The 23,272-nt window shown below is 38.0% G+C and overlaps 2 protein-coding genes across 2 annotated transcripts in view; one reads left to right on the top strand and one right to left on the bottom strand.

Moving 5' to 3' along the window:
- Positions 1-3: 3 nt before the first annotated feature.
- Positions 4-7,216, top strand: SLC2A8 (solute carrier family 2 member 8; the record flags this gene model as incomplete). Its single annotated transcript, XM_010163207.1, has 10 exons — positions 4-32; positions 255-414; positions 1,174-1,380; positions 3,182-3,281; positions 3,421-3,632; positions 4,395-4,538; positions 5,129-5,237; positions 5,985-6,158; positions 6,772-6,917; positions 7,079-7,216. Coding segments are annotated over 10 exons (1,419 nt in total), but the record flags the coding sequence as incomplete, so codon positions are not given.
- Positions 7,217-12,833: 5,617 nt separating this feature from the next.
- Positions 12,834-23,272, bottom strand: part of GARNL3 (GTPase activating Rap/RanGAP domain like 3) — a 38,182-nt gene continuing 27,743 nt past the window's right edge. Inside the window, exons 19-28 of the mRNA XM_029083810.1 lie at positions 22,538-22,654; positions 21,692-21,864; positions 21,231-21,389; positions 19,137-19,203; positions 16,992-17,099; positions 16,434-16,552; positions 15,862-15,997; positions 14,504-14,713; positions 14,079-14,190; positions 12,834-13,346 (exon numbers count right to left, since the gene is read on the bottom strand). Coding sequence (XP_028939643.1) covers positions 13,190-13,346; positions 14,079-14,190; positions 14,504-14,713; positions 15,862-15,997; positions 16,434-16,552; positions 16,992-17,099; positions 19,137-19,203; positions 21,231-21,389; positions 21,692-21,864; positions 22,538-22,654 — 1,358 coding nt within the window. The 3' untranslated portion in view covers positions 12,834-13,189. The remainder of the gene's footprint in view (positions 13,347-14,078; positions 14,191-14,503; positions 14,714-15,861; positions 15,998-16,433; positions 16,553-16,991; positions 17,100-19,136; positions 19,204-21,230; positions 21,390-21,691; positions 21,865-22,537; positions 22,655-23,272) is intronic.

The raw sequence follows: 23,272 nt of genomic DNA, 5'->3' as shown, positions 1-23,272 counted from the left end.
CTGGGTTACCCTGCTTCGGACTTTTACCCGAGGTGAGCGCGGGGGCCGCGACCCGCCGCTCTGACGGGCTCAGGGGCCGCGCTGACTGCCCTGCAGCTCGGCCGCGGCCGATGGCGGGAAGCGGCCGAGGCGAGCTCTGGGTCAGCCCTCTGCCAGGCCCACCCGAGCATGACTGGCCCCAGTAAGGGGCCGGAGCTGGGGCTGGAAGCTGGAGGTGGGGACGGCCTGATCTTTGTCGGCCTCTTCTGCCTCAGAGTGCAGAACAAGAAGCTGTACCTGGCCACCTTCGCTGCTGTCCTGGGACCGCTCAGCTTTGGCTTTGTGCTGGGCTATAGCTCACCTGTTATTCCAGAGCTGAGGAAAATCAACGATCCTAAATTAAGATTGGACAGCAATCAAGCCTCATGGTTTGGGGTAGGTCTCTGCATGATGTATTACCATTCTGTGGTGTCACTTGAAAGCACAGGTCAAGAAGATGCTGCTTATAGGGTGGAGTCTTACTCCTTTTAAGAATGAGGGTAAATGCAGATTGTAATAATGAAATTCAGGTTTTTTTTCTAAACTCAGTGATTGATTCAAACTTTTCCCGAGTAACAGTGCTGTCATGCTGTGATAACTCTCAATTAGCTTATATTAATAAATGCCTCTATTATTTTAACCTTGGTTTTGGTGCTGAAAGATCTTCTAACCATTCTCATGTATCTCAGCTGAACGTGGTAAGGGGCCATAGAAAATAAACTGTTTAATAATTAATTAGTGCAATCCATCAACAGGGGGAATATTTGCTTTTTGGAGACAGGCTGGACTTCGGATTAGTCAAGATAACAAATTCTTCAGGGCTTTAGAACAGTTTGAAAAGCCTGTTTGTGAAAGGACAGCATGTAGACAGATTAAGAAACAGTTACTGCAGCCTTTTTTTTTTTTTTCCCCCCTTAATTGAAAGAGCTTTATATGTAATATGAAAATTCCTTGCTGTTCAGTTGTGGTGAGTAGTGCTTCTTGACTATGTTTTGATTAAGAAGTAAATGTTTATTTTGATTTTCAAAACAGCTGCATGCTCTAGCATGTTTTTTTAGAAGCTGCTATTTACTTTTCAAGACTTTAAAAGAAATTGCTGTCTGTTATTTATTTTTATATATGTATAATTTTTTTTTTTTTACTTGTTTTTTCAAGTCAACAGTAACATTAGGAGCTGCTGCCGGAGGAATACTAGGAGGATATCTTGTAGATAAAGTTGGGAGAAAGCTGAGTCTAATGCTGTGCTCAATACCACATGTTTTTGGATTTGTAGTTATTATATCTGCTCAGAATGTTTGGATGCTTTATTTTGGACGAATGCTGACAGGCTTAGCCAGTGGAATTACTTCACTTGTTGTTCCAGTAAGTAAGACTTTTTCTGGGTGTATGTGCATGTGTGGTTGCATTTTTGTTTGTTTGTGTGTTTTTTTTCTTTCTTTTTCCATAGCAGTGCTATAGGTGGCTTGGGTGAAATAACTGAGTAACTGTAGGTGAGACAGTTTGTGGTTTTAGAAGAAACTGATTTTTATAGAATTGTATTTTGCTTGTTTTTTATCATGAAGAAAATACAAATAAAACAAAATTTTGTTTCTTCTACTGGCACTTGTGTACTATGCATTCCCGATACAGTGATGTGATCGTTCAGACTGCTAGTCTTTTCTTTGATTGCTTCTCTTTATGTTCTGCTAGTCTAGTAATATTTATGTCTTCAAATTCCTCATATGTAACATGGGGGGGGGGGGGGGGAAGGTGTGTTTTTTTTTTTTTTTTCTTCCCTGCTCTTACAAACTGCTTCTAATAGTCTTATATTTCACCAAACAACTTCCTGGTTTTGCAAATAAACTGTGCCTGCTCACTCATCCTGGAGTAATGACAAATGTGCCTCCTGATTCCATTGAACTGCTATCTTCTGAACATTAACTTTTCCCATGCATTCAGGAATGTATGTGCAGTAGGGAAATGGAGATAATTCATTCTGTTGTTAGCTGTTTTCTCTGGTATTATTTGACCTTTTGGATCTAGCTGAATAGGTAGTAGTGTGAAATAAGCCATCTAGAATTCAGCTTTGTTGCTTTTCTAGTGGTTCCAGCATTTCTAGGTTTTGAAGTGAGATGCAAACTAAAAATCAAAGGCTAAGAAGTGCTTAGAATGAAGTATGGAATAAATGCTCATTCCTTATTAATCTAGATGGTTATAAAAATCAAATTTAAAAAATATTCTGGGTGGTAGGGTCTACATGCTAATCTTGTGCAACTTTCTCTCTTGTTGAAAGCTTGGTTGCTTAGTCTGTTGAGTTTAATGTCTTTAGAGGAATTCTGTCTGCTTTACAAATGACTGCTTGTTGTTTAACGGAGCTGGGCTCCAGGCTCCGGTGTGTAAAGGCCTTAACCCATGGCCAACAGTAAAAGATCTATGTGACTGCAGTGATGAGGGAGGAGAATGTCATATGTAATACCAAATTTTTGTAGCTCTAAATTATTCTTGAAATAAGGACTACTTATTTTCCTTTCACAAAAAGAACTGTGACTTTAGAAAGAATCGTACTTATAAATGTGAGAGATTTCTTTTTTATATATACAGCTAAACTGTAGCTCTTGACTTGGAGTCAGTATATTAAAAAAGAGCTGCAACGCTTAAGTTGATCCCAAATACTGGATGAGGTGTGATGCTGTTTGCGTAGTCTGTGTTAAGACTTGAACAATTGTCAATTTTGAACTTCATGGAGAATGAAATAATTTGCACTCTTTACACCGAATTAAAATTTTAAAAGTTTCATTGCAAATAATTTTATGTGTGGCTTGAGCTACACGTTTAAGCAAAGACTGTTCCAAGCTCTAGACAGCTTTGTGGTGATGTGTTTCTTGCTGAATATGGCTAACAAAAGCAGCTCTTACTAATGTGAGTTTATTTACCTTTGGAATCCTGATACTGCTTCAGCATTCTTCTGGCTTAGGTACACCCTTTTTTCCAGGGTTTCTCATAATGACAATATACGTTTCTGAGATGGCACTTTTTCTACTTCCTCCATTTTATTGAGGATTTCTTGAAGGAGGGGAGTTACTAGGAAATACATCTGCGTTTTTTCAGAAATCAATTACATACCGAATCTTCGATCCAAAATTGGATAGAAGTAATTATGAGATGTTTTCTCCCCGTGTTTTAGGTATATATAGCTGAAGTATCTCATCCTAAAGTCCGTGGTATGCTTGGCTCTTGCGTTCAGTTGATGGTGGTGACTGGCATACTGGGAGCCTATGTTGCAGGTATGTGGGCTCTAGGTTACAAAAAAGAATTAGTACGTGTTAATGAAAGAACTACACTGAAGAACTGAAAGTAAATGTTAATTTGTTTGTGCAACTAATTGATGTTCACAGTCCTTTTTCTTTCCTATTTGTTACCCAGGAATAACGCTCAAATGGCACTGGCTTGCAGTGCTGTGTTCTTTTCCATCCTGCATAATGCTATTGTTCATGTCCTTCATGCCTGAAACACCGAGATTTCTGCTGAATCAGAACAAACGCTCAGAAGCCATAGCTGCTTTGCACTTTCTGCGGGGACCACATGCAGATCACGAATGGGAATGTAGGCAGATGGAAGCTAGTGTTCAGGAAGAGGTGATGAGACTCTGATTTACTCTTAAAAAATGTTTTGTACATAGAGAACATCTGAAAGCATATAGTGTAATTAAAAGGATTTTACCAAAGCTTAGTTAATAGCCCTTTTTACAAAAGGTGGTCCAAACCTGTGCCCTCAAACAAACGATACTTGGGAAGTAAGTGAGATTCTTTGAATATTTTTTCCTCTACCTTTGACCTGCAACTGCTGTCACATTGTTGGCTGTCATCAGCGTACACAAGTAGCAGTCGGGCTCGTGATCTTGTTAATTACATGACAAGCTATCTAGTTTTTTGTTTTATTTAGAAATTTTGTAGGATTGTGCAACACCTCTAGCACTAATTTCCCCATTGTTCATGTTGTGTGACTGCATTTTTTCTTGCATCTCTAAAAGCATTGTTTAGCCTCTTGTGAGATGTGTGCCTAAATAGGCAGGTCGAAACACGGAAGTTCAGTTTCTGCAAACTGTGTATTCATTCATGTTAACTTTCTCTACAAAGTACTGTATATATTTCTGTCTCTAGAACCTGACAAAAGAGGGAAAATGTTTTTTCTGGAGTTCTCGAATACTTCAAATTTAAACATTTTTACTGCTAAGGCACTTAGTTTTGCTAAAGGGGGAGTGGGAAACTTACTGAATTTGAACAGATTGAAATGTTCTGAGGAGGTTTGTTGGTGTTGTTTTTTGGTTTTTTTTTTTTTTTTCCTCTCATTTAAAAGATAAAATTTTTCACCTAGTCATCATTTAATCTTTTTAACAGGGACTGAATCTCTCTGAATTTAAGAACCCCTCAATCTACAGGCCACTTCTTATTGGTGTGGCTCTAATGTTCTTCCAGCAAGTAACAGGCATTAATGCAGTTATGTTTTATGCAGAAACTATCTTTGAGGATGCAAACTTCAAGGTAATTGGGGTGTGCTTCCAAACTGACAAAGGTCTGTAACAGTTTCAGCTTAGTCAGCGCTGTAAGTCAGCTAAAACACGTAACAAATTGATGTGATAATGATCCTGCCTGCGTCATAAATAACAGGGTTTGGATTTTAGTGGGCTTATTTGGTTTGGATTCTAGATACCCTCTTGACTGTGTTGCTCTGGCATACCTGAATATTCTGGGGTTTTTTTGGGAGGAAGTATGTTGTGTTTTGCTGGTCTGAAACTTGGATACTGATAGAAATTCCTATTCTAGTCATCTTAGGATGATTTTTTTTTTTAATTACAGTTGCAAATGCAATGTGTCAGAGAAAGTGAAACTCTAGAGAGTAATTGTGGCTTATTTTAAAGTTTATTAAGAGACCAGTATCTTGTGTTAATTGATGTCTTTTTTTTTTTTTCTTTTTTCCCCCTTCTACTGTTGTCTCCCCCTACCATTAATTTCTGTGGCATAGTTTGTCTTCTTTCAGATAGAAGAAACAAATGCATTTGTAATGCTTGATAAGTGATCCTCTCACCAGCATAAAATAGCAAATTCTCCTTACCTCTTACTTTGTATTTCAGGACAGCAGAATGGCTTCTGTTGTTGTGGGTTCCATACAAGTATGTTTCACTGCTGTGGCTGCACTTATCATAGATAAAACTGGACGAAAAATGCTGCTTTCCATATCTGGTAAAAGGTGTTACTGAATTTTGATCTGTAAGAAAAATTACTATCTATAGTACTGTGGTGGTACCAAAAAGTGTTTTAACTGTTGGGAGAATTAGGTATTGTAATTTATGTATTTTTAAGTGGTTTGCTTTATATTTATAGTTTGACAGAACTCTAGTATTAAAGCGCAAACTGTCATGTTACATATACATTGTAGGTGGAACCCCTTGAAACTACATCTGGCTATCTTTTTTTGTCTTCTTACCAGGCCAGGTTTTATTTTAAAATAGCTATGTTACTGAGACAGTTCTTACTATCATGCTAATTTTTCTGCTTAATAAGATTCAATGTCATGATACTGCTCATACACAAGTTGTCAACAAATGGCTATTTCAGAGTAATTTCTCTGTGGCTGCTGCTATGTCTGTGGGGCATTGTGGTGTTTAGTTATACAAGGTTATGGTTAAAAATTTTAGCTTTACAAGTAAATGTGCTAAAAAAAACCCCCAACTGTTTAATACAGTTGTGCTACGCACTCAATAGTAAGGACTGCTGTCAAGACTGTAGTGTTTGTCTCATGTTTAGAATGCTTGTCTAGCATCTTTCACTCCTGTCAATGCCAGTGTTTATTTCCAAGAACAGTATCTTTTAAGAAACAGTTCTGTGAGGGACAGCAGATCTTATACTTGGCTGACCAACTATGTTGTGTCTCTCAGAAGAACACCCAGGTGGCAACCACTGACAACTTGGTTATTGCTTACTTTTCAGGGATAATCATGGCTCTCAGTACTGCATTGTTTGGGCTGTACTTTAAAATGGTTCTGCCAAATCGAAACAATTCATCACATCCTGATGTGTGGTTCACTCTAAATGCAGCGTCCCCAGGAACAGAAAGCAGCATATCCTGGCTTGCAGTAGTGAGCCTAGGGCTCTTTGTTGCTGGTAAGTGGAACAGGCTTCTAAGCAGCCAGTACACAAAACTCAAACTTCATGATGAATGTAACAACTTTGTTCCATTTTGTCACGTTGCCGATGAATGGAAATGACAGACCATTTCAGTGTATAATGCAAAGTTGGGATGAGCATTGACTACCCTAGTGCTAGAGCTAGCACCTTGGTTAAGTCAATTCCCTGGAAAATGAGTTTATACCTCCTTGTGCTAATAGTAAGTGCTCAGGGCAAACTGCTTTTAGAGTCATTAATGGAAAAATAAAAACAACAAGTCTCTGAAGTGGTAAGCTTAAAAACTGACCTTGTGTCTAACTGCTGCTGCCTTGTACCATCACAGAATTAAGTGTGGCTCAGACACTTCAGAGACTTTGTGGCAAGAGTTCTGTTTGTTAAGAATATGCTTGTAATTAATTTGATGTAAAATGCACTACCATTTATCATGCTGCCTCTCTTTCCTTCTGTTAGAGGTACCGTTTTACTGGAATCATCCAAGAATCTAGAGTGAAAAACTGCATCCTCCTTACTTGACTGACTTGGGCATCTTTCAGTCTTCCCTTTAATATGTACTTAACTTGTATTTATTCTCTTCTGTTTGTAATTGCAGGTTTTGCCCTTGGCTGGGGTCCTGTTCCATGGCTGGTGATATCTGAAATCTTCCCACTTAAATCTAGAGGCATATCAAGTGGTGCTTGTGTGTTAACAAACTGGATTATGGCCTTCTTGGTAACCAAAGAATTTAATGATTTTATAGTAAGCATCATAAAGTACAATCTGAAGTTTCTTTTCACAGAGAAATTTATTAAAGATGCTCCTGTGAGAGCCTTGAGCCACAGTCTTCTCTGGCAATACACAACTATAGTTGTACAGTAGTGAGCTGTAATAACACTTTTTTTTTTATTGTTTCCCCTTAGGGTTTCTTAACAGCCTATGGCACGTTCTGGCTCTTCTCTGCCTTTTGCTGCCTCAATGTAACTTTTACAGCCTTTTATGTTCCTGAAACAAAAGGACAGACCCTGGAACAAATTGAGGCCTACTTCAGAAGATCTTAAGCCCAAGGCTTTTAATATTGATATAAAACCTTCATGTTGTCAAGTATGGTGCTATGGTTGTAACTAACTGCATCTCAGTTATTAAACTTGCTACCCAATAATTTTAATGAATATTGTAAAATCTGAATTATGGGTTTTTTTTAAAAAAAACATCTATGGGGATCTGAATACTCCCTTGTAGTAAATCTCCCTTGTGTGGGTCTTAAGACTTACTCTTTTAATTCAATTCCTCTGTTCTTTTCACCTGACTATAATGGCCAAGTAAGAATGTTAAATGTAGGGGCCAGTATCTTTTTTCCAAGATGTAAATTAAGATCTAATCTTGTAAATAAACAACTACAATCTCCTTGCTCTAGTTTGCCTTTCCCTTATGGCATGTTACACTGAAGAAGTGAATTATGGAGCCTCGCTAATGTTACTTCAGACTGCAGTACTTAACCTTTGTGTTGCTGGGACTGTTTCTGGGATGCTTGGATTTTAGAATTCAGGAAAGAGCGTTGTTTTTTTTGGAAAGGAAGTACAAGGTCTTAGAGGAGGAATATACTCTTAGTGAGAAAAGGAGAAATACTCTCTTTTGTAGCGTTAATTTAAGGGGTAAAGCTCTGCAATTGGAGCAGGTCTCTGTAAGTCTAAAAGATGCCTGGAAACACAAACCAATGCTGGATTATAGTTCTTGTCAGAGAATTTAAGACACAAACACCAATCTCACAGGTTGTGATACAGCACTTAAATGAATGACATCTTTGAAACAAAATGTCTAGAAAACTCAACTGGAAACAGTAATCCAGAGCTCTCTGCACTAGCACGTTACCTCCCATCTTTTTAATGTTTGATGAACCAAATTTGGAAAAGCCATTAGTTCTGCATGTGTGAAAGAAAGAAGTGAGGTCCAATTTCTGGTTTAATACATCTGAAGGAACAATCATCTGTTCCTCCTTCACAGAGGTGATAAATGGCACTTAAAACAGTTCCAGCTATGACAGGACTGTTTCTCTTTGGATGTCACATCTAAAACAAACCATACATACACACTATCACATGACTTTAAAAACAATGTTAATACATTGGCATTTAAGACAAGTGGTAGGTAGAGTTTCTGATCACAAACGCAGCAACAGTCTTAACAATATGCAATTATTAAATTACAAAGCAGTCTGCTAACATTCAGAGACTTAGTTAATATTGACATTCTGGGTTGATAACACTTTTTGCATAAATCTTGAGACATGACGTTTTCCATTCAACCAAATAAATGCCTACTAGAACTGTAAGTAAATATGCAGAAAATAAGCTCTTAAATTTTCTCATCAAATCACGTGCTAATATCATGATTCCCAGTAGCAAAAAGGAGTCAGTCAGTTGCAGGTCAGCAACAAAACGAAGCAGCTAGGCAGTACACAGGCTGGTGAAGTTTGTTCAACTAGTAAGAGTAAAAACACTTTCTAACCTGCATGCAAGTACAGACGTTTGCTGCATGCTGTCATATGAGCTTTCTTGTATTGTTAATTCTAGGTTCTCAGGGTATAATTTATTCCTCCGCAAAATCAGGCTAAGCCTATCTGTGAAAAATACTGCTTTAACAGAATTAGCAAGCACTGTGCACATGAACCATGACAGCAAATTGTTAATAATTACAATCGTATGGTACTCATTTTCATACACAGAAGGAAAAAAAACAAAAGACAAAAAGACTGAAATACCTTACCACTTGAAGATGGGATTCCCCCCTGTCCTTGTAATATCACATTACTTTAGATTCCTATATATGCTTAGGACATTTAATCCCTTAAAACTATATATATTAAAAACCAAATCCAAACCCAAAGGATTATAGATCTCAAATGCAGACTAAGCCAACAGCTCTGGGAAAGCTGCTGCATCTGCCAGCACAAGTTACAGATCTACACCTTTAGGAAAATACGTGTGAGCTTGAATGCCTCAAGAATTGGTCAAATATACACAGAATAGCAGAAAGTAAATGTCAGGAGCAGTCAGATGTAACTGGTTATGTAATAGTGTTGCACTTCATGTGGGTGCTACCTGTCCTCTCTTAATAACTGTTATTAATAACTTTAAATATCCAGTTGACTGACCTAGTGAAAAAAAAACCAAACCAAACCAAACCCCACACAACAACAAAAAACCCCCCCCAACTGAATCTACTACTCAATTACAAATTGCACATATATAGAAATAGTCACATGAAGGCAGACAGCATCTGTACTTGCATCCTGTACAATATGCAGTGCAAAAGCCACAAACAATCCGCTCCTGCCACACACAACCCCCAAGAAACCAAACCAACTGAACAAAAACCAAAAACCAAACCAAAACAAAAACCCAACTAAAAAAAAAACAACCCCCAACCAACCAGCCAAACCACCCCACCCCCATGCCAGCCACAAGCCAGGAAAGGATTGTAATCAGAACAGCCCATTGTTACCCATGCTGGTGAGGGGGCACGAGTACATTCTAAATTAACTGCCTGTACAGCCTAATGCTTGCACCAAAGTAAATGTCATCTGACACTGGTCGGAAGTAGGAGAAGATGCATAGATGTATAAAAACCTTGCCCTTTATAAATGATGCACAAAAGCTATCAATACCATCAGTTAGCTTTTGTTTTGACTTTTAATTAGCAGTTTGAATGGTACAGATCTAAGCCGTATTTGGAAACAATGGCTAGAAGCTAGTTCAGAGGATGCTGATTCATCACACCAAAAGGCACGTGGTCTGATGAGACTGTTAAGAGCCCACAGAAACCACATTCTTGTACAGTGGCTATTTGTCCAGTTATGCCAGCAATGTCACATTATTGAGTGATATTTTGTCTTTTGATACAATAAATGTGATAAAGACCTTCACAGAATTTGGTTCCTGTATCAAACAAAATTGGAACTTTATTACCATGTTCCCTGCCTTCTACCTATACTCTGGGCCACTCCCGTAGAGTAAGTAGGTATTAAACTACATATACATGACCCTAAAGCCTCAGCTACCCTCTCTAGATGTCATATACACCAAGCTATTGTTGCCTGATTCCCTCCCCACTTCTTTTGCTAGGTCTAATATTATCCCTACATTCCTGCAAGACCCAGATTAATTACAGAAGCAAAAACTCAAGAAGTGGCACTCTTGTTAAGGCACTTAACTGCATACATTAGGAATGAAGACAGGATTTTTTTTTAGGGTTCCGATCCTTCCTGTCCTGTAGAAGTAACAGTCTGTTAGGTCTGGCAGTTCCCAATGTGACCTGTGTAACAGCTTCCACCTGACCCACTAAGTCAAGCTAGAGCATAAAATTCACGTGGAAGGTGGGATGGGAGTCAGCTGCTGGACATCCCTCTCCAAACTATACCAACATCCTGTTCCCTATGAGTACTATGGAACTAGTCTTGCCTGTTTGTGTCTAGCTTAAGCCATCAAATTTAATCTGTACTCTTTACAGTCCTTTCGCTGTTTGTATTTGCTAGATGTCATCAATACTGTGATTACAGGCAGACCTTCAGTTCTCTGTCTCTCCCTCACACACACACACACACACACACACACTCTTACTTTACGGTAATACTTTAACCAGAACCACAGCAGTGCCTATAAAGAAAGTAACTCTTGCTTTATTGCCCCTCTTTCTATAATCTTGTCTCAGTTATGACGCAAATGCCACATCTATACGCATCCTGACTACCACTGCAAATGGTGGTCAAGCTTTCTGTCAAGATTTCCTCATCCTTGATCTCCCTAGTGCACCACTGCTAAGGCTTGTCTTTCAGGATACCTAAATTTGTGTTTGTTCAGGTTCTTCAAAACAAGTTTTAAAATCTCTGTATATTGTTTCAACTGCTATCAAACCATGGTTTAGTCATATTAAATCATGCTAGAACAGCACAGGTGAACATCTGCAATATATTTAAAATCTGATAACCTAACAATACAAAGCAAAGTTTCCAGTTAAAATTGTATTTTAACTAAAGCCCCAGATTTGCAACACACTGGTACACAGTCTTCAAAAACATCCACATAACAGAAATGAAATACTACATCAAGAAAACCAGTTATGGCAAAAGGTGGTGCTTTTGCTTTCTAAAAATATCTAAGTGCAAGCAGTGCTGCTCTCTAAAGTAGATTCAGTAAGTCCACAGAAGCATTTACAACTTCCAGGAGAATAAGCACCACGTGATACTTTCAGATTAATTTTTTTAAACCTTAGCTGCCAGATAAATAGGAAAGGCTAAATTAACACAATCTCTGGAAATAACATTCTCAAAAAGAATTACAAGCTCTTGCAAAGACTTTGAGCTGGCACTTCCCTTTTAGATTCTTACTAAGGTTCACCCCACACATCTATGGGTACAAAAAAAAAAATAATAGTAGCCACTGGTTAATACTGCTTCTGCTCCTCGACTAATTACTGTTGAAAATATTGCTTCTTTCCTTGTCACTCCAGGTGAGAGTAAGAAACGATCCTTTCAGATAAGGCCTTGCATATTTTCTTAGGCGGAGCAATTAAGCCATTAGATACAAGAAACTGGGCAACAACCACTTGGCAAAACCAGTATTACATTCAGACAGACCAAAGCAAAAGGCGTACATCTCCAGATGGTCATGCTTGGACAGAAAGTGAAATCATGACACACGAAGGGTATTACAAAATAAAATCAAGGATACAGAAGTATTTCGACATACAGAACAACAAATACTTGCTAATAAAGTTAAAATCTTCATCTAGAAAAAGCCTGGAAGCATCATGCTTCCATGAAACAAAACAAACAAAAAAATGCCCAACAAACAAAACAAAACCGTTTCAAAATATTGTTTAAAAATTATTTTTGGCATAGAGGAAAGAGTTTAAAAAAATACTCAAGCTTTAAACATGAAACTCTGTCTTTTAACATAACAAAAGGTCTAAGATGACCATTTCAACATAGAAAGCTAGTTTCTTAGCAGTGAAATTTCAGTCTGGATACAGTCAGAAAAATACGATTAACTGGAATAATGACTTAGGCTGTTGGCGCAAGAGCAGACAACAGATAATGCTGATGCCTGTATGGGAATCTTTGTGTAGTCAGAAAGAAAATCAGGGGTTGAATCCTCTGCCTGTAATGGGAAAATTTGTAGGTGTACTACAATAACAGTGTTCCAGTAGATGGAGAAATACAGCTGGGGTACTTTTGTTGGGGGTTTGTTTGTTGGTGGTGGTGTTGTGTTTGGGGTTTTTGTTTTGTTGTTGTTTTGTTTGTTGGGGTTTTTTTACTTCAAATTCTTAAGGAATATTTTGAAAGTTCGTGTTTTCTATAAAAAGCCTCTCTGCTAAAGGATTCTTAATGCCAAAACAGTTTTCAAGTTTCTCTAAAAAATGCACATGGACAGGCCACAGCAAAGAAAGCAGCATCTTCATATCTTACCTGATCTTTACAGAACATCCTTGATTCTTCAGTGAACATATCACAGCTGCCTCATTTCAAGCACAGACAGCACTGTTTGGAAAGACCTTGCTTGCAAGCCTTTGTTTTGTTTTGTTTGTTTTTTTAAAGACTGAAAAGCCAAGAGGACTTATTTATGTTATAAAATTCCTCTTCCCACCTGACATACACTGTTGTAAAACAACTCATGATAGTAATAACAGCGATTAACTTAGCTGAATGTCACTCCGGTACTTCAAATTATAAGAAGCTCAGAACAAGTAATACTTTTTATTTACTTCAGTTTCAGCCTAAATCTCTCATTGATTACGTACTGTTAGTATGCCACAAAAAGTAACAGTTCATTAACTGAGAAGAGAAAACATACCTATGTCAAAGATATAAGCATCACCAAATCAGGCTGAGCTAGCCAGAACAACATGAGTTCTATAAAGATTAACCACCAATACTTCCACATTTTACCACTAGAAGCAGTGCTTGTGACATTCCCATAGAGCTCACAGAGTTGTAAGAAAATGTGAAGTAAGGAAGAAAGATTTTAAGACTGTCTTCACTTCAAGTCAATGATGTCTTCATCATATAAAGAAATCAGCTGAAATGGATAGCTAGATGGTGAGCTCTCTTCCCTGTTTGCTAAAGTATTGGGATCTGAACTAGTGGAAAGATGACATCCTTCAGAGTAACTTTCAAAAGAGCTTGCGATTATCCTGCAAAGAGGAAGACAAAGGTTACTAACACAGATCAGGGCAAGCAGGTTCAATGGCTATTTCTAGATTCAATCAAGTTATCCAAAAAGACAGAGACAGACCATTAAAATTAAGTTTCTCTCTGTTTCACTCTGCTGAAAACCATCAAAAGGTAATGTTAATGAAGCCTCCTGCCCAAAGAATTTCCAAATAGTGAAATAAATAAAATATGGCTTTACATTGCAGCAGATTTTTTTGTTTGTTTCGTTAATCTCAGTCTACTGTATCTTGGCTGAATTCTGACACTACTCTACACAAACACAGGATGTGAAATGGCAGTGAGGTCAAAAAACATACAAATGAGAGCCAAACATACAAATGCCAGGGTGTTTCTTCCCAACATTTATTCTGGAAATGGCAACACAAGAGCTACGAACAAAACAGCAAGTGCGCCTGCACAGTGCAGATCTAGTAGTCCAAACCCTAATCACAGGCTCAACTGCAGCAGGTCCCCACAAAATCCCATTTAGCCTTGGTTTACTCATTAACATGTCTTTAGCAAAAAGTATAATTCTTTCAGTACTCACAGTATTCAGATACTCTAACAAACACATTAGCATGAAATTCACATTGATATACAAAGGTCTGGGTCAGCCCCATGCCACCTGAGATAAGCATGAACAAGTTGAAAAACAATCCATTCTGAAAACATTTACAGTATCTTATGTTCTTTTCTAAAGTCAGTATATTTACCTGTCACTACTAGTTGATCTTACTGCTCCCTGCTTGGGGTCTGACTGTCTTCGAGGAATTTTTTTTTGCTTCTGTGCACTTTCTGTCTTGGGTATAGGCTCATCCAAGAGGCCTCAATAAAGGAATAAAAGACTTAATACTCTCAACTGAAAATAAAGCATTCATGAAAACTTTAAGGTATCTATTGCTGGTTTCCATTGTTAACGAAATAGTTTCTAATTGGCTTAGAATATGGTCACCTTATGTCTGATTAGATGCTGGCTAGACTATCTGCAAATAACGTTTTCTCAGAGTTTCATTTGTTTGTTTATACTACTTATTTATGAATACTGGTTGCACGTTACAAATCTGACTGTGATGGTCCAAAGTTTAGAAGTTATATACTTGGCAAGTGATATGTACACTGAGGATTGAGGAGAGTTTACCCAGCAATTCTTTACGTGTCCTGCTTGCAATTTCTTTAATTTCCATACGAGATAAGGATAGCGAGTGAGTAACTGGAAGAGAGGCAATGGCACTGGATGTTGTAGTAGTGATGACCTTGGAAGCCAAAGGTGACTTCAGAGGTCGTTCAATGCTTCGTCCAACCAGATTACTGAGAGGAATTTTGTACAGGTTTTTACATGGAACTTCACCTGAAACACAGAAGGAAAAAAGAATGCTACACTTTCACAATAGAATCAGTTCATAATATTTTCAAATGCAAAATTATACTCATTGTGCCAGGTGCTTTTTAATTCAAATAACAAAGATATTCCTTGCCCCAGTGATTCTTCAATATAAATAGGCTAGGAGGCGGAAGAAATACAACCACAGTGTGCAAAACTGCAGTTTGACTTGGAGAGAAAAAGATTGACTCTTGGTGATGTGATGCATCAGCAGTGGAACCATAAAGTAAATTTACATGTCCTGAGGTTGGTATTCTGACTATTACATCATGACTCTGCACTTTATGCAACATTCCTCATGTATTTTAATATGTTGCAAGTATACTGGAGCCTGGATCCCAAGCGGTTTAAGTTGCGGCTCCTCTTAGGTGCCATAAAATACCACATTTTCCTAAATCCAAGAAAAAAAACCAACCCCAAAACAGCAACTTACCATCAAATAGCACTGCCTTTTAAAAACCGAAATTGTGATTCCTTTCACCTTTCCCCTTCTGCCAACAGTACAGCAGCAAATTTAAGTGAGGAAGATATATGTACATCTTGCATTATCTAGTTGATGGTCCCTTGTTTCTCCATCATTTTTCCCCTACAGGCTAGCTGTTCAGAGATCACGTTACGTTAAACTGACTGTGCAAACCGTTTTGAGGCTAGAATTTCTTCTTACTTTTGGTTTGCAAAAGAGCTTTAACCATCCAATGGTAGTTTAGCTTTTCTTAAATGAAAGGAATGGTATATGTGAAATCTCAAGTTTCCCCACAGTTTTAGACCTCTTTTTCCATTATTAGCCTTGGCCATATTGCCAAAGATTCATCAAGCTACTGAAGCTTAATTCCTCCCCTCCTACAGAAATGATTTCTTCAAAACAGTGCTACTATGCATTCAGAAGAGATACTACAGTGCAAAAGCTCAGCCAGGTGCTTCATATCTCTGGACAAATAGAAAATCTCTGTCTTTTAGACTCTCAGCTAGGAACTCAAAATGATCAATTTCTTTTTTGAGAAATGATCAATCAAACCTGATCAAGTTCATCTTACTAAAGATCTGCTGCACTGAGATGTGATAGCTGTTGGAATGATCAGAGATCATTAATTCAGGCTGCCTGGAAACCATGTTACCTTCTACAGAAGAAAGAGGACATTCTGGCATTTCATAAGCTGTCGGTGTTTGAGGAGAACTCCTTGAACCCATTTTCTTAGAGCTGCTGTTAGATGATCCACTTACTGCAGCAGTAGCTTTAAAATAAATATCTGACTGAAATGACAAATAACTCATCGTTAGTACAGTGATACTTTATTAACCATCCTCCGAGTAAAAGCTCAAATGTTTGTCCACTATGTTCTACTGCCACTATTGATGTACTGCTGCTAAGTCAACTAGGGTTGGTCACACAAGGTTATCCCACCATAAGTGGAGGGAATATCTGTGATGTTGAGGATAGCATCTGCCCCGTAAATAGTCAAATATCTCAGATCTGCATTACTGTGAGCAGTAAAGGACAGTGAGATCAATTTTGAGTCTCTTTGTACTTGATATAAACTAAGAGCATAGAGATGAACAGTTACCACCGAGATCAAGTAGCACATGTATCAGTTTTGGTTTGTTTGGTTTTTGGCTGCAGCAACTTTTTATAAGAATTAGATCCTAACATATCATAGAAATACTTAAACATGATTTTCCTGTCTCTTACCCTTGATGCTACAAGTTGAAGCTCAGGCACAACTGCTGTGTGGACTAAGTTCCCATTCACCACTAATCGGATCTCAATGGAATCAGTAGTGAAGGCAAGGATATAAGGGAAAGCACAGACTGCAATGAAACAAAAATTATTTGGCACGGGAAAATGGTTAATGTAAATGTTTCTTGGATGCTGCATGAAAAAAATGTTCTTGAGCATCTGACTTCTTTGGGCATATCCCTTTCCGACAAAAGGGGTTGTCTAACGCTGATGGATACTGAGCTACATCAAGCCTGAAGAAAACGTCACTCTCCGTGCCTGGCAGAATGCAGACGGAATGGAAAATGAAAAACAGAAAAAAAGAGAAAGGAAAAAACGTTCAGCAAAGGAAGAACTTGGCACCAAGGCTCCACTTTTTAAAATTTTCATATGCAGAAACTTAGTGAAGTGGCATCATGAATGTAACATGCTTATTTCTAGTACAAATACTGTAATTCCACTAAGAGCCACGTGCAAGCCTAAATGGCAATGGAAAAAACAGCCATCTAGTAAAAAGAGGTATTTTCTCACCAACAGCATAAGGAACTTGATTCCAGCTGAAGTGGAAGTCATAAGCTGATGGCTGGATCAGTGGAGAACCTCCATTGAAAGGATATACCTTTCTGTATTGGCAAACATCTGTAACAAAAAAGAAAAAAGCATCACCTTACACTGCAAGTGACAAACAACAAGTTTATAGGCAGATTTTGCAGAAGTGTGGGCATTATATACGTAATGAAACATTTACGTAGAAGTCTCTTTGTATCTAAACAGATAACGGAAACGCGCTTCCTCTGTGAACACAGCATTTGAGAGATCAAAATAAAAGACCTACGCTTTAATAAGTTGTCATATTTTGCAAAGGAAGTATTACTCTATTTGAACAGTTATCAGTTCCTTACCTTGTCTATGGATAGAGGAACGGGCAAGAAAAATTCAGAAAACAGCGTCAGCAGAACTGTACCTCTCTGTCAGGAAGAGCTGCCCTTCAAGCAGCCATATGCTAGTACAGTTTACGTTCTCTGAAGACTGTTATACACACGGGATATTACAGACACCAAGATTTCATTAATCATAACTTGTGAACCTACTGCTTAGCTGTTTTAAGTCCACCGCTTCTGAAATTAACAGTCTTTCTATGAGTCAGACATGAATGCTGACTTACACAGCTTGTTACTAGCAATGCAATTCTGATTTTTAATTTGACAGATCTAGATAACTGGGAACTTAACCTCCCACTACCAACAGATTTTTCTTTAAACACATGCGCTAGTGCTGATCAAGCATCTATTAAAGTTCAGGACTTGAGAAGTCATATCAGCAAACAACAAGAAAACTTAAAAGATGAGATGCAACTGCAATAATCTTTTTTTTTTTTTTTTTGACAAGCTTACATGAGCATACTGCAGGCTCCAGGTAAAGATCTATGACCGTCTCAAATACATGCTGCTTCCAATTCTTTTCCATTTTTTTCAGGCAAAATTCTACTTTTTTCCTGTAACTGATGTCCTTAGACTGAATCAAAGTTTATATGCAGAAATCTATTGCAAGTCTTTTTCTAAATAGAAATGTAGGACACTGCCAAATCCTGTATTTTCATATTTGTTCTACAAGGATACTTTCGGAATTATAAAACTCTAAAAGACAAACATAGGTTTCCCTGTAACACTGTCCTAGAAACAGGAATTCAAGTTGCTGCAAACCCGTGCAGCACCTTTATTGTAACTTTAAGATCAGCTAAGTTTGCTAGCTTTGGCTCGGCGATGAATCTATTAGAGGGGAACTGCTTCCACGCAGAAATAGAGGTGGGAATTCACTACGCTCAGTCAGATAGCTTTTCAATTCCGAAGCAGTGCTAAGTGAAACAGAACCAGGTACGATCTGGCAAGCTACAAGAACCAATAAGGTCTCACAGAGCATAGAAAGATATAGTTTAGACACACTTAAAACTTGCTCTGTGGTACCAATCTGATAGCCAGTGCTGGAACATAGATGCATTTATCCTGTCTCCATCAATGTTCACTGTGAAGATGCAAACAGGGCACGCCTTCTGCAGTGAAGAAAGCTATGCCTTGTCCTTCAACACTGCATCATAAAGGCCGCTTCACGCTAAGAGCTTCTATTTTCATAAGGATAGGAGAAAAAGTACCTGTGAACTGCAGAGAAGAGCATATGCGTGTTATATCCAAGGCCGTTTTATAAAAGGAGATTGAGAGAATTACAATGAAATAATGCAACAGCGCCAAGAAGCGGGTAGAAGAAAAAGCACAAAGACAGAATGGGACAGCAAACAGAGAAAAAAGGGGTGGAATGGTGAATTGTACATGTTTTGAAAAGACCAAGTAAGCACGTAACTACCTAAAGAACGAACTAGACCTGAAGAAACAGGACTTCTGTGAGTAAGGTGGTAACATCTATAAATATATAGATACATATCTATATACCAGAAATTAAAACCTAATGGCTAGTATATCTAAATTCAACATACCCTGCAATAAAATGATACTTCAATTTCTAGTCTCTCTAATATGCATTTAAATTAAAAATAACTTATATTGAAAAACTTTCCATGAAACACTGAAATTTATTTTAAAATACAGATCTAGACTCCAATGAAAAAAGAATTACATATGCAGATTGAGGTATTACTGTTTTTGGTCTTCCCTAAATACTTACAGTTATAACACAACAGTAGACCAGCTTCACCATCTTCATATACATCAATAGCTGCAACAAAATTAACCTGCAATGATAATGGGAAAGGGTAATGAACAGGCAAAGGTTACCGAGGTTATTACAATCAGGTTTAGACTCACAAGCAATAAAATCAGTTGGGGGAATGCACAACTACAGACAAAAGAAAAAAAAAAAAAGGGGGGGGGGGGTAATTTTTCAAATGCAGCGTCTTTTGTGATTACTTTTCAGGATCCTCTCAGGATGGAAATCAATTTCATTTGTATTCAGTTCTGTACAGTACTGAATATTCAATACCACACCCACTGAATAAAGCAATAAAAACTTACTTAACTTATTCGGCAACACGAATTTTGGGAAATAAGAGTGATTTCAGGACACCTGTGAATCAACACGATATGCTAAAAATAACAATTATTTTCAAAAACTTAAATCCAAAAAGCTCCGCTGCACATCGTGACTAGCAGAAAGATCAGATGCACCAGTTACTGGTTCAAAACCACTAACACTTACAGAGGTTGACAGGGATATGCTTAAGGATTACTGACTAGGTTGAATTTAGAAACTGAGAAGCAACGCTGGATGAACCACAATATTTTTTACATAGCATAGGCTGCATAAATTCTACTATTTCAACTCTGTATTGGTCTTTTCCGGTTAGATTAAAAAACCCAAACCAGACATAAAAAGTATGGTATCTGTTCAGGAAATGAGACTTATTAGTGAAATACATAAGATTACATTAGAGAAATCTTTCCCAGACCATATTTACTACTTGGGCATGGAGAGGGGTTGGAGATCTGATTCCATGAACAGCAGTTCTTTGATTTTCATTTGTACAGTAAGCTAGATGTTCACCTCTTGACTAAGGATTCCTGTATATATGTCAAGAACTGTTAAACAGACCTTGAACTTTATATATCTATACCAAACACATTTTGACCCATCCTTTGTAGTGACTGAAAGCCATTTCTGCTGTTACCCGTGGAAATAATTTGGCGTCTCTTTTCAACATCACAAAAATGACTGGCTCAGCTCATTTTAATTGTCTACTTTATTTGTTTTTGCAAAGGAAATAAGGATTCCTGGGGAGAAGAGGAACAGGGGGCAGAGTGGTGGTGGCAGTGTACTTCTCCATCCCCATTCTTTACTTGTAGTTCCCTCCTCATCCAGATTAAGACAGATTTCCGGTGCTGTGGAGAAGCTTACACTGTATTTCGCATGCTAGGAGCACCAAACCTCTTCACCATCAGATCTGAATAAAAATAAAGGTGATTTAAAAAGAAAATAATCTATCAACAAGAACCACCAAACGAAGAGTAGCCCCTTATCTCATTATGATGAAGAGTCAGTTAAAAACAACAACAACAACAACAACAAAAAATTAACTGTGCAAAATCCGCTCTTTTTTTGGTCTAAAGCTATATGCCCACATCCACAGTTAGAAACAATTACAATTATCTGATTTTCAGAGATGCTGACGATCATTATCTTCCCAGCAGCAGGAAATACTGGAGCTCTTTTCTGAAACTCACGACATTTGCTTAAATCCCAACTCTATGTCCTAGTTAGAAAAATTCAGTTAATTATTAGTTGACTGGGTAGCAGTTTCTTAAATAGAACTAAAAGCTACATGTAGCTATTTTAGCCTTAGTACATGCAAATAGGCAAATCTGAATGAGATACTGATGGCCAACAATTGAAGTTATTTTGCTGCAATTTCTTAAACAGTAAAACACTGAGACCACAAAAAAAAAATGCAAACTATTGACTAAGAAAGGAGAAAAATGAATTTATGATGACGGCAGTATTCCAGAGCCTGAAACTCTGTTAGGATCTTTCCTAACATGTCATCCATTATAACTACCTCTCTTGGGAGTGATTATTATCACGTATCGCAAAAGGAAGAAATATCTCAGAGTGCCCTAAAGCAGAGGTTATTGAAGTGAAAAGTAACAGACATGAGGATCTCCAAAAATTGCAGTCCCAGGAGGCCAGCACAGGATGCACTGAGCCTGCAAGAAATTATATTCAGTGTGGTTCTACAAGAAAATTGTTTCAATGATGAAAACTCACCTTGTTTGTTTCAACATGATGCAATCTATAGGACTCTCCAGTACTCTCATTAACTAAATCAAATTGATGCCGATACGCTACACAGATCATATTGTCACTGTCTCCAGTAGGTCCATCCACCAGCGTCATAACCACTGGAGGGTCAGAAAGGCATATTTCCTATAATGTAAATAACAATTATTCTCTTTTTCAAGCTCCTACTCTGGGTGCTGCAAGTACTCCACGAATTTAAAGGGACATGCTTTAAGCACAGAAACGTGATAAAGAAAAGCAAGAACTTCATTAAAACAACCTGAAAGATTTCTTTGGCATATATAAGATGGAACTCCATCATATGGCTTCTCACTTATTAGTCTGGAGGTTCGGGAAGATAAAAATTCATGTTCTCTGTCTCCCCCCGGCCCCAAACCCACTAGCTGAGCGCTGCCCAGTCTGTTAAGGTAATTAGTTATTACACATACCCGGATGTACTGGAACTCCTCTACTGGAGATTCAGCTGATGATAGCAGAGAACTGCAGGTTAAACTGTCGCATGGATTATATTTCTTTGTGACGAGAAGTAGTTTGTTCCGAATAGCCACAACAATCCTCAGTTCACTGCCATGGTGAGTATTAATGGCATACAAATGGCAGCCTGAGGAAATAATGCTCTGGATTGTAAGTGTTTGGGGTAGGGTCTGCTTTTTTTGTTCTGTATTTGTATGATGATTAGTACAAGGGGGCTCTGATGCATGACTCAGCAACACAGAATTACAGATCTCCCAATAGGATGACATTAACGTCTAGAAAAAGGCAAAAGGCTATGACTGTCTTGAAATCTATTTTTCCCCTTACTCCTCTTGCAAATAGACTAAATACATGGATTTTCACTACTTTGCAAGTTCCAGCTTTCCAAAGCAGCTGGCTTCTGAAGACCAGACAAATGTTTATGTCTACTAAAATAACTGGCAACACCCAAACTAATTTAAGCACTACTATTTAATGGAGATTTTCCAGTGTTCCTCCACCTTAAAATGCCCTTTATTTCACTCTCACATCCCACATAATTCTTCTCATACCTCTCGCTTTTCTCTAGAGCTTTTCATTGGTAGTGGTTGCCAAGTAACACGGTATTTTTACAAAGTTCTAAAAAGTCATGCTGGGCCTATACCACACTTATTTCACATATAAGCTTAACAAAGATTGAATTGACTGTCCAGAGAAAAAACTAAAGGTGAACACCTACAACTGCCTCAAGGGAATAAACCCCTGGTAACTACAGGCATCATACCACAGTGGATGTTTTTAACACAGGACAATGAAATCACCTTTTGTTCTCTCCAGTTTATTTTCTCTGCAGTTGTATTTGCTCCTTATCATTTGCTTTGTTTCTATATCTTTTTGGACAGCACTGAGTCTGAAGACAAGGAGACGAGAGTCTTTCCCTGAAGGATGAAGAAAGCCAGGAAACAAGAAGTTAAAAAAAAGATGGTGGTAGTGTGAAATTAATACTTCCAATCTGGAGCAGCACCTAACAAACAGAGCAAAGCTAAACTAAGCATACTGCTTCTCTGGGGTTGAGCCACAAGACCGCTTATTAACTCTCTAGGCTTTACAGTTCCAGTAACCAACTCCTTCAGTTCAGTAGCCGAGTTTCCCACCAGGTGGTGCTGCAGCAAAGAATGATATATTTTGCAAATATACAAAAATTTGCAAGATAGCAAAAACATAATAGATATAAACTACAGGGCAAGAGTAAAAGGCCTAACTTTCAAATCTGGAACCATCCAGCTGAGCAGCAGCTTAAGCAGGATCCTTAACTGAGTTTTAAACTCTCCAGGATGTGGACTGGTTTTGCTTATCAGTTCTTCAAAGGTAGACAGGTTAGGTTCAAGGCATATTCCAATTGCAAAAGTAAGACAGTATCTACTTCCATGGCTAAATCTGTTTCTCACAAAGACAAATATGAGTGGAATCTACAACTCCTAAATTAAAAACAAATAAATAAACAAACAATGCATTACTACTCCCAGTTGGGAAATAAGCGACTTCAAACTAGTTTC

The sequence above is a fragment of the Antrostomus carolinensis genome, unplaced genomic scaffold (genome assembly GCF_000700745.2).
Source record: "Antrostomus carolinensis isolate BGI_N321 unplaced genomic scaffold, ASM70074v2 scaffold25502, whole genome shotgun sequence".
Lineage (NCBI taxonomy): Eukaryota > Metazoa > Chordata > Aves > Caprimulgiformes > Caprimulgidae > Antrostomus > Antrostomus carolinensis.
This window is presented reverse-complemented; position numbering and strand designations above follow the sequence as displayed.